This window comes from Lutzomyia longipalpis, chromosome 1 (genome assembly GCF_024334085.1).
Source record: "Lutzomyia longipalpis isolate SR_M1_2022 chromosome 1, ASM2433408v1".
NCBI lineage: Eukaryota > Metazoa > Arthropoda > Insecta > Diptera > Psychodidae > Lutzomyia > Lutzomyia longipalpis.
This window is the reverse complement of record NC_074707.1, coordinates 2,293,584-2,304,356: the sequence shown is the minus strand read 5'-3', so window position 1 is coordinate 2,304,356 and position 10,773 is coordinate 2,293,584. Positions and strand designations below refer to the sequence as shown.

General features: G+C 38.2%; 1 protein-coding gene across 5 annotated transcripts in view; it reads right to left on the bottom strand.

The window, feature by feature from the left end:
* Positions 1–134: 134 nt before the first annotated feature.
* The window catches only part of LOC129786410 (GTPase-activating Rap/Ran-GAP domain-like protein 3), a 38,091-nt gene continuing 27,452 nt past the window's right edge, over positions 135–10,773 (bottom strand). For 3 of the 5 annotated variants that reach the window (XM_055821412.1, XM_055821409.1, XM_055821413.1), the window contains 11 exons: positions 9,483–9,569; positions 8,563–8,644; positions 8,360–8,478; positions 7,278–7,509; positions 6,645–6,947; positions 5,817–6,079; positions 5,387–5,696; positions 5,057–5,272; positions 2,625–2,785; positions 2,307–2,556; positions 135–2,246 (listed from right to left, as the gene is read on the bottom strand). In XM_055821412.1, coding sequence (XP_055677387.1) covers positions 1,354–2,246; positions 2,307–2,556; positions 2,625–2,785; positions 5,057–5,272; positions 5,387–5,696; positions 5,817–6,079; positions 6,645–6,947; positions 7,278–7,509; positions 8,360–8,478; positions 8,563–8,644; positions 9,483–9,569 — 2,916 coding nt within the window. In that variant the 3' untranslated portion in view covers positions 135–1,353. The remainder of the gene's footprint in view (positions 2,247–2,306; positions 2,557–2,624; positions 2,786–5,056; positions 5,273–5,386; positions 5,697–5,816; positions 6,080–6,644; positions 6,948–7,277; positions 7,510–8,359; positions 8,479–8,562; positions 8,645–9,482; positions 9,570–10,773) is intronic. The other 2 variants (XM_055821410.1, XM_055821414.1) reach the window with 1 other exon arrangement.

Genomic DNA, 10,773 nt, shown 5'->3' with positions numbered 1-10,773 from the left:
CCCCGGAAAATTTTAGCTAAGGTTGCCCTTAAAATCCAATCAATTTTTCTCTTACAAATTAGCCTTAAAAATAAATCCCAAAACACCCCGCGTCTCCCAAAACACCCCATCTTACGGTACTATTATATGCAAGTATTTTGTTATTTTTTTCTGTATAATACTTCATGTGGAAATATATATATATCAATTTTCTTACTCTCCATTGAATAACGTTTCAATTAAAATTTCCCATTATGCACGTCTGTAACGATTTTCTTTTATTTATTTCTTGTGTGGTTCTCAAATTGGTTGTTTTCCTTTGCCCACATCTTCATTTTCAATAGAATATATTCTCAAAATTTCTTTTAACTCTACTTTTTTGTTTATTGTTTTATTTTTCTTCACAAAGCTCAAATGCAAAGCACTGAGCCATTGATTTTTTTTTCTTCAATATTTCTCAAATTCAAACCAATTTAATATGAGAAAAATATTGCAACAGATTTAATGTGATTTTTCCACACACACACACAAATAAATATCTTCTTAACACTACAGATTTATCGTGATTTATATACCTTTCATTATATACCTTTTCCTTTCTTCTTAGTCTAACACTTTTTTTTTTGTTACATTACAGTGAAACATTTTTTTTATGTAACTGCCAGCAGTTGCTCAAATAAAATTTGTCCCTCATTTTTATCCGCGTGTGCGGTGTGACACGAAATGCCAGAAGTTATGCAGAAAAGCACCATTTTACAGTACAGAGAAGAAATATTACACCACCACATGTTGCCATTAATGTTCACTTCTTGTTACTTTTTCTTTTCTTTTAAACCACAACGTTCTCCCTCAAAGTGATGTATGGAGAGCTTTTCCATGAGATTATTGCGCACAAGGAAACAAATCGCATCTGAAAGTTTTACATTTTTTTCCTCCTAGTTATTAACTACAGTTTTTTGTTGTTTAAAGAATTTTCTTATTGACACTGGAAAACTTAAAGATTACCAAATATGAGGCCAAATATTTCATCTTTAGCATAGCAAAGCTTTAAATTTTGCTTTGAGTTTAAATCTCATCTAATGGTCAGATTTTACTAATTCTACAGCAGCTTATTATTCAACTAGCAATCAGTTATGAATTTCTCTTGAATTAAATTTAATTGCAATCAAATAACTTGAATTGAGAAATCGATATAATCTCATTGAAGTGAAATACTTTGAGAAATTACCGTTAAAAGGGGTTAGTTTTTGAATTTTTTCTTCTTTTTGGTAGTTTTTGCCGCCATATTCAAGAATTAAAATTATTAATAAGTAAGATTTAAGCAATAATTAAGCTAACCAGTGTGCATGAAACATACTTCGGTGGTCCAGTTTATTAGGAAAGTCCCTCAGCTGCAGCGGCGACAACTTCTTCACTTTCGGCAGTATGATCTTCCAGGATTTTATGCACTTTGGACGTTTTCGCATTCTGCGGATGGTACGACTGAGCATGATGCGTCCCTGTGAGATTTGCAATGGGAATCCTGTAGATTCTCAGGGGTTTCAGCTTCTCACCCACATCCGCCTCACCGCGCAGACTTTTGGAGAATTTCCGATTATTTGGCGATCCCGGTGAATCCGTGGTAGCGCTCTTAGGCGAATTTGGTGGAACTGAGGGCTCCACGAGAATTCTATTGGGTGCAAATTCCGCTGTTGTTGTCTCACCGCAGGAATTACTTTTGGAGATGTGCCTCTTCCCCGCATCATCTGATTCCTTTCCACGCTCCTTACCCTGCAGTGATCGTGCCCTGTGAATTGATGGTAAATCCTCACCGGGGCACACCAAGAGGCGATTGAGATCATCCTTGGCATTTATAGGAACATCAGCTTCAATGTCAACACGCTGGCTCTCTTCAATTTTTTCAATTTGATTTTTAATTTCAAGAATTCTCTCAGAAGAAATCTCCCCTATTCTCGGGGATTGCTTCACATTATCCTTTGGGCTTTCCGACTCATTCTCCAGCCCCTTAATGCGATTGTCCTTTGGTATGAACTCAGGTGCTGTGGTGGCAAAGAAGATGTCTTTCTTACTCGTTATAAGTTGGAGTTCCGCCATGGAAACCATATGAACTAGATTTCCATTCACTAACAAACGGATTTCCATTGAATCATTCGTGAAGGCAATGACGTAGGGGAAGGCGCAGATTACGGAAGTTGGTGAGGAGTTCCAATGAAAATCAAATTCAGTACTTGAATTTTCATCATCGAGCTTTTGGAAGTGGCAAGTATCTGTGAGGAATGGGAGAAAATATGTAGTTGAGCTTTTTGAGAGCTTTGGGTACAACTTACGATTGTAACACAGAAGGAGTTCAGTTTCGTGGCCATCATAGAGATCCAGAGCGGCCACAAGTTGTGTCTGTGACCTCTTAGACATCTCAATTTCATGCAGACGAAAAGATTGTCCGGTACTCTCGCAAACAACGTCAAAATTGTGCTTAAAACCGCAACAAATGATGTTCCCATGATTCGGATCAAGCTTGGAATTGGCATACCCCTCAATTATTGTCAAGATAGATGGTGTTTCATGAAGGGTGATTTCCTAAAAGGATATTACATATACACCTTTAAATGGGTTTATGAAAGATGAGAAATTATTTTGTCTTTTACCCTTAGAAAGAGGAAACCATCTGCTGTGTAATTCCCATTGTTGCACCATGTGTGCTTTGCAGCTGTATCCTTCCATTGATACATGAGAAGCTTTCTCCCAATAGCCACAGCCATCTTCAAGTGGCCGTCTGTTCCACTAGAGATGCTATACAAATGAGTTCCTACGGGATTAAGGAGGGATTTAAATGCTGCAGAAGCCATTGGTTTACTTGAGACGATTGATCTCTCCATTTTCATCCCACATTTGTTACACCTACGGGGCAATTTTGATAAGCTCATCCTGTATCCCCTCCCCAATAAACATTTCCCAACATGTCACAATTTTCCACCTCAGAGAATTAACACTTCTCCGAATAGAGGAAACATTGTATGCGACAACTGTGCCTTCGCCTTTGAAATCATTCTCCCTTGTGTTTTATGTGAGAATATCGCACAAAGCTCCCATTGAGAAAGAAGAAACCTTTCGTATTGAAACTGTTGTATGTTTTGACTCCAAAAGTGTTGGAGTTTATAACGTAAATCTCATTTTCCTTCTGCTGTAATACGAGTTGAAAGACTCTCCAAAGAAGTTCTTTAAACTACACTTCAAAAGCTCAAGATGTCATCTTACTTTCGCTCTGCATAATTGAGCATCATCGTTAAACTAATGAACCTCCCTAATTCGAGTTTTATTCATTTAATTACTTTTAGCTGTTTTTAATGTTACCCAAAATAATGTATTAAATATTTTATTAATTTCTGCATTTTTAATTCAAAAATTAAATATTTAAAGTTCTCAGTAATTTCTCTCTACGTTAATTAGTTGGTATACCACAATCGTGGCATACCAAGTATTGTAATCGTCGGAAAAACCGACCACCTCAGATCGGGCTCAAACTTGGTATGAGCACGTTTTAGACATCCCACATTACGAAAATGGTGGTGGAAAATTTTTGATCCGGCCGGCCGGCCTGCCGGCCGGCCTGCCGGCCTGCCGTTGGTCCCCATTTTGCCTTATAGCTCGAGAACGGTAACAGATAGAGACTTCCGGTTTGAAGTTTTCTATAGAAATGTGGGTGTAAAATTTCATTTTTTCGCATTTTAAAAATCCAAGATGGCCGCCGTCCGCCATTTTGAAATACTGTCAACCACTTCCCTTACAGCTAGAGGTCTGAAATTTTAGTATGTTGTAGAGCTCAGTAAGACGTTTTCATCGACTATTCATACTTGCAAATCGGTCAAGCGGTTTAGCAAATATGGCGGCCTAAAGCAAAAAGTGTTTTTTCAATATAACTCGAGAACGGCTTGACCGATTTTGATCATCTTGGTATCAAATGAAAGGTTTCAAGAAGTCCTACAACTGCCTAGAACATTCCAAGTTCCAAAAACATCCGCAAGAGGCGCTAAAATCAAAAACAAAAATTGCCTAACTTTAAGGGGCAATATCTCCGAATCCCCATTATAGATTTCTTTTAAATTTTGATATGTTGTAGCAGGACTAATAATCTTGTACCAGTCCGAAAATGAAGAAATTCTATGTCGCCGTTTAGAAGATATCGCAGTTTGAAAAATTCTTGAATTTGAAAAGTTCTAAGAGCTATATCTCCTGAACTGCTTGTCCGATTTTGCTCAACTTGGTATCAAATTAAAGGTTTTACAATTATCTACAACTTTCTAGAACATCAGAAACCTCTAGAACTATTCCTTCAGGATAAAAAATGCCAAAAACTGTTTTGGTGAAACAAAAATCCGCCATTTTGTGTTCTGGAGGTGACCTTGAAAATTATTAAAATTTATGTCAATTTATAGCCTGTTTTAATACCTTTCCAAAACTAGTCAAGAAATTTCTGTAGGTCTTATAGAACCAGAGATATGACCATTTTTATGCATCAAATTACTGATTTTCACACAAAAAATCAGTTTTGCCTACTAATACAACTCAGAAATTAAATTACAACGCATAGACTGACCCATCCGCGTTGTGGTATACCAACTCTTATAACTGGACGCGTTATGATTGACTTTCCTCTTAAATTTAAACTTAAATTACCTGCTTCAATATTTGTCTGCATTCGTCAGTTTAATTAAACTATATTGATAATAATATTACTTTGTACTTGACTTTGTAGGTAAATTGAAGCTTTTCTATTTGAATTAAACTTGTCTTTGATCATTTCATAAACATAAAATGAGTTGATTTACTCTCGTTACAAAATTTTACATTAATTCACTGTAAATGTGTGGAGCATAAAATGGACTGCAATCACTGCATTTGAGTACTCAAGACCACATTTTCTCTTACTGCATCACATTGTAATAATTAGAACAATTTAAATCATTTTGTTTCTAAAGCTAAAAGCTTTTACAATGTAACGCGCATAAAATCTTTTTAAAAAAAAAATGACAAATGAGGAAAAGAAAATAAAGATTAGAATAAAGAAAATTCAACGAACCTCGTGTCTTTTCAATTCTGTGCGTTTTAACATCCATCCTTGCTCTGCATTTAATATTCTCATCCTTAAAGTCCGTAAGCTGAAAAACATAGATCCTGTGCCCATCCTTGTGCGTAGCAGCTCCACCTCGAATGAGAACAATCCCATAATCCTCGCACACACTCAATTGTCGAACAGTGAAGGTGCGATCGAATACAATTTGATGACTTTGGTCCTCTGTTTTCCCCCGCGCCATATATAAAGAGAAACGGAAGGAAATCCATTATTGAATGGGGCAGGGAGGGGAACAAAAGGATATTTAATGGAAATTAGTTTGCACGAGAGGAGAACCTTTAATCAAAAATGTGCCCTCGTCAGTCGCCAAAAATAAGGCGTCACAGCCCCAAGAGTCTCCCACGATATTGCCACGATGGTTGAAGGCCGCATAGAAACAGTGTGGCTCCCATGGTGGCCTCTTGAATACCGACCCAGGTCCTGCCGTTGCCAGACTTGTTGGAGCGTCACCGCGAACAATTGCTTCAAGCTTTAGGGCCTGCCCAATTCGCACAAATTCCACCTGGCGTGCATCTTCCTTCAGCTTCGACGTTCTCGGTGCGTCATAGAGCACCTCCGAGAATGCACGTCGATTGAGCATTGTCTGCTATTACCCCACGCAACGCAGTTTATGTTGAAGTAAAGAAGAAAAGTAGAAAAATTTGTATGAGGAAATTACTCTCCGAGAAAGCGGAAAAGGGAAAAATGAAATTGTGTCCGTTTGTACCATTTTGGAGTCGTGTTGGTATTCCTCATACAAGTCCCGAATGAGCATTTCTAGCGTTCTCTGGCGCTTCTGGAAAAATGTGGGCGTCTGGAACGTGGCTTTTTCGCCATTAATTAATTTCACAAGAAGAAATTCACGAAATGTCGTGGGGCTCTGAAATTCAGGTGGATCTGGGAGTGTCGGCCCAAATGGTGGGACCGTCTCATCACAGTACATGGACAACCTGTATGTCTTCCGGCGTTTCGTGACGACGGCAAAAATATCTGTGTTCATTCCCATTTATTAAGGAAAATTCAATGTGTGAAAAATACTCTTTTGGACGTCTTGGGCGTCAGAGTTAAAGGGGTTAGATGAGATTTTTCTTTTTTTCTCTCTCTCTAGCAAAAATGCTTCCTGTTTGTGGGGGGAATGATTTCTGAGGAAAAGTCTTTAATAAAAATGGTAATTCATGCCGACATGCTTAAAAAATAATTTTTCACACACAAACACTCCTTTTTTTTTGGAAGTTTCTTAGAATTTTCGGTAGGGGCTCATTTGAAATTCACTCAAGAGGCTATAATCCTTTGAAAATATGTTATTCTTACATAAATGTATGTATTACATATATGAATGAATTTGATGATAGCATCTCTCCTCACCCCTTAGTCAACTTTAACTCTCACTCCACCCCCAAAAAAAGGAAGCTTTCACTTCATATTTATCTTCAATCTAGCACAAACATAAATCTGTTACGGATGAAAGAACTCTATCTCCGTGACATGTCAAGCGGGAGATGAGAGGATACATATGTACAGTACATATAGATAGTATATAAAGGGAAAAGGATACGTGTAAATTGGCTTTTGATGCAATTCGGTGAGAAATCCGCCTCATCCCCATCCACAAAGATAATGTTGATGATATCATTGCCAATGTGTCTCTTGCGCTCAACCTGCTGCCGGTCTCGTGAGAAGGGGAGCAAGGTGGAGACGTGGAACATAATCTCGTGACCTTCGTAGATGGTGTAGATGGAATATTTGCCCGTCATATCGTTCTTAACATCCAGTCCACCTTTGTACTGCTGCCACCCCTTCAGACGTATCTTCTCACCCAACACGCCCAGAAACTCATCAAAGTCCTCACTTCCACTCTCTGAAAAATATAATTGTTTCTCACTTTTTTTTTTTGAAAGCCACCCCTCAACCCCAATATAGGATGATTTATTTTTGGCACACAGCCCAAGCACACACATCGAGGTGGCCCAGAGAATAGGGCAGCGTGCAGGTGTGTGTGCGGGGGAGCTTTTTCGAGCCTAAAAGCCGCCCTGCCTGAGAGGCGTCTGTGGGTGGGATTTATTGTGTAACAACTCTCTCTCTAAATGTGAAATATATAATGGCAAAATCCTTCAGGGGGTTGGGCGGATTGAATTAGAAAATTTCACACCACAGGGGGGTTGTGTGTTATGGCCAATTTTCAACTCACCATTGCTCAGCATTTCGTCATCGGCCTTCTGACCACCCTTCATGTACACGACGCCAAATTTGAAATTGACCGAACCCTCCTGCTCCTCCAGCAGTAGTAGATCCTTCTGAATGTCCGCCGAGAAGAGCTCCTTGGGCGTCTTGTTGGTATCCATTGATGGGAAATGCCCCAAAATTTGCTTCACCGTCAACTTCTGCTGCGGGTTGTAGGGCAGAGCCAATTTTTGGGCACCCTTTCAAACAAAATAAATGTTTTCCTAGAATTACTCTCCTGTCTCTACATTTAGTAAAAAAAAAAAGAAATGGGGTTGGGCCCACTTTTCCTTTCTATTTATAGAGATAAATTAATTTATATGGAAATTAAGAGCAAAGAAAAAAACGTTTTAAGTGAATAATTTGACCAACCATGGAGAGATAAGAGAGTGTTTTCTGGAGTTAAAAGCTCGAAGTGGATGGGGAAAGGTCCTCAAAGAAAAAAAGTTTGGGTAAAAGTTTCCAATTTTAGAAGGTGTTTTCGTATTTAGAAAAGTTTTTGAAAATTTATGCTTTTTCATTTGACAAAATGCTGGCTAAAGTATGCGAATATAAAACTCAATTGAGCGTCCGTCTGCCATGTTCTACCACAAGCTGGTTTGGGCAATAAAGACAAATCCATGAAGGAACTTCCGCACTTCAAAAGCAGATGAAACCTGCTGGAGCGTCTTGTGGAGTCTCTTAGGGGGGTGTGCGGGAGTCCAGATGGGTGGAACATGAAACATTTTCCTATTGAATATCATTACATTTTTGTTTGTGACTCCTTACGAGGCCCCCTCATAGGATATGAATAAAAGAATATAAGAATAAATTGTGAAGGGTTTGTACGGATATACATATGGCAAAAAGCACAGATATGTGGCAATGTAGTACATTTCGCAGACAAAAATGCCATGTAATCATGGTGATGAAACACACCAAAAAAAAAAGAACAGAGAAATGGATTTCCGTTTGCACGGAGTGGATGATGGTGTGGGAGGAAGTAGAAGTGAGGTGAAAGTCTGAAAGTGGATGAAAAAAATTGAAAGCAATGAAGGATCATGGTTTTACCTGTTTCCTGAACAATATAACTCTGTACAAAGGCATGTATTTGCTCCCGGAGTCTTGTGACACTACCGACAGGAAGTACGGGTTCTTGTCCGAATCAATCCCAACGTAGTTCTGGTGCACTGCTCAATGACAAAATGAACAATTTAACACACATAATATAATGCCTTTTAGATAAATTCAACGGGGACACTCAATCAACTCACATCGTCCGAGAAAATACTTGAAATACCATCGAGTCTGGTGCTCAGGATTCTCCAAGATAGGTGTACTCGGACTACCAAAGACCTTTTATGCCCATTCCATCAGTCAAGTGTAAGGAGAAGTGTGTGGCGGAAGGTTATACAGAAAAAAAAAGAACTCCATCAAATATTTTCCCTTTTTCCTTTTGCAATTAATTTTCAACTCAAAAGGTTCTTCTTTCTTCCTTCTTAATACATATTTATTACTTCTCTACAGAATATACACCAACTCAAGACACGCGGAAAAGCTCCAGGAAATTTGTGGGGGTGGAAAATATAAATTGATAAACCTTAGGGAGAGAAATTTTTGTTGTAATAATATTAATTCAAGCGAATTGCCTATTTGATAAAAAAATCATTTTTGGCACAAAATAAAATATTCTCAAGACTTTATAAGATGGTCAAGTGTACAAAAGCTCCGGCAAAAGCTTAATGTGAGCTAATGAAAATTAAAAAAAGTCATGGTTCGCTTTTAAATTCAAATTTTATTCTCTTAATTCATTTAAAGGAGCAAACAATATAAAAAAATAAATTGCAATTTTGTACTATTTTATTGATAGTTTATTAAATTTTTTGTTAAAATTAAATTCATAATAAAACGATTTATGCGCATAATTAATTAATACTTGGTGTTGGCCACGAAGTGGAACACCAACTAATAAATAATAGAAGATGATTACTCATTTGAACAAATATTTTTCACAACAATCCAGGAAAATATTCCACCGTTCTCAATAAAGGGAGAAAAATGGGGTGGATAAACAAAATAATGTATTAAATGTTCGATGAAGCGTGATGTGAATCCTCATTTCTATTGAATTATGGTCGATACTACGACCAAGTTGGTGTATATTCACAAACATTTTCTGATTAATTACACTTACTTCATCTTTCTCCGCCATACTCTCCCCATTCTCCAATCGGAAACGCCTGCAATTTTGATCAAGCCCCTCAAGCTCACACTGTGGTAACTGAAATTGTATCACATACAAAATTACAAGTTAATTGATACAAGTTTTAATTGAAATCTACTTATATGTATGAATACACGCGCCAGATATAGATCAGAATAACTTTTTGGAAATTGGACACCCACGCTTTTGGGAACCTTTCAGTTGGTCACTTTTGTGTGTGATAAAGTGGTATACCCATGGGTGGAATCGACATCAATTTCCGAAGACCTGTGAATAAATCTCATGTGATCCAGAGCAGCCACACAAAGGGCATCTGTGGAGTCATCTCAAATTCACCATTTATCCCAGCTATCAATTGAGTTTCGCCCCGCCAAAAGATACCCCCAAAAGCGTCACACTTTTTAGGTAACTTTTGAACTTTTCAACCCCTCTTGTCAAGCAAAAAAAAACTCATAGACAGGATATATTCCACGAAATGCCAAATGCACGGAGTTTCTATCCATTTTCCATCATTCTTCGCGTTCCTTTTCAAATATACTTTCTTTCTCACACCCCACCCCCCGAAAATTTCTTTTTTCAAGAGGGGAGCAAAAGCAAAAGTGTTTACCCAACCCATGCAATTAGTTGGTATACCACAATCGTGGCATACCAAGTATTGTAATCATCGGAAAAACCGACCACCTCAGATCGGGCTCAAACTTGGTATGAGCACGTTTTAGACATCCCACATTACGAAAATGGTGGTGGAAATTTTTTGATCCGGCCGGCCTGCCGGCCGGCCGGTGCGCTAAACTTTGTCTTATAGCTCGAGAACGGCAAGAGATAGAGACTTCCGGTTTGAAGTTTTCTATAGAAATGTGGGTGTAAAATTTCATTTTTTCGCATTTTCAAAATCCAAGATGGCCGCCGTCCGCCATTTTGAACTACCATCAACCACTTCCCTTACAGCTAGAGGTCTGAAATTTTAGTATGTTGTAGAGCTCAGTGAGACGTTTTCATCAACAATTCATACTTGAAAATCGGTCGAGCGGTTTAGCAAATATGGCGGCCTAAAGCAAAAAGTGTTTTTTCGATATAACTCGAGAACGGCTTGACCGATTTTGACCATCTTGGTATCAAATGAAAGGTTTCGATAAGCCCTACAACTGTCTAGAACATTCCAAGTTCCAAAAACATCCGCAAGAGGCGCTAAAAACAAAAACAAAAATTGCCTAACTTTAAGGGGCAATATCTCAGAATCCCCATTAGGCAAATCTTTTAA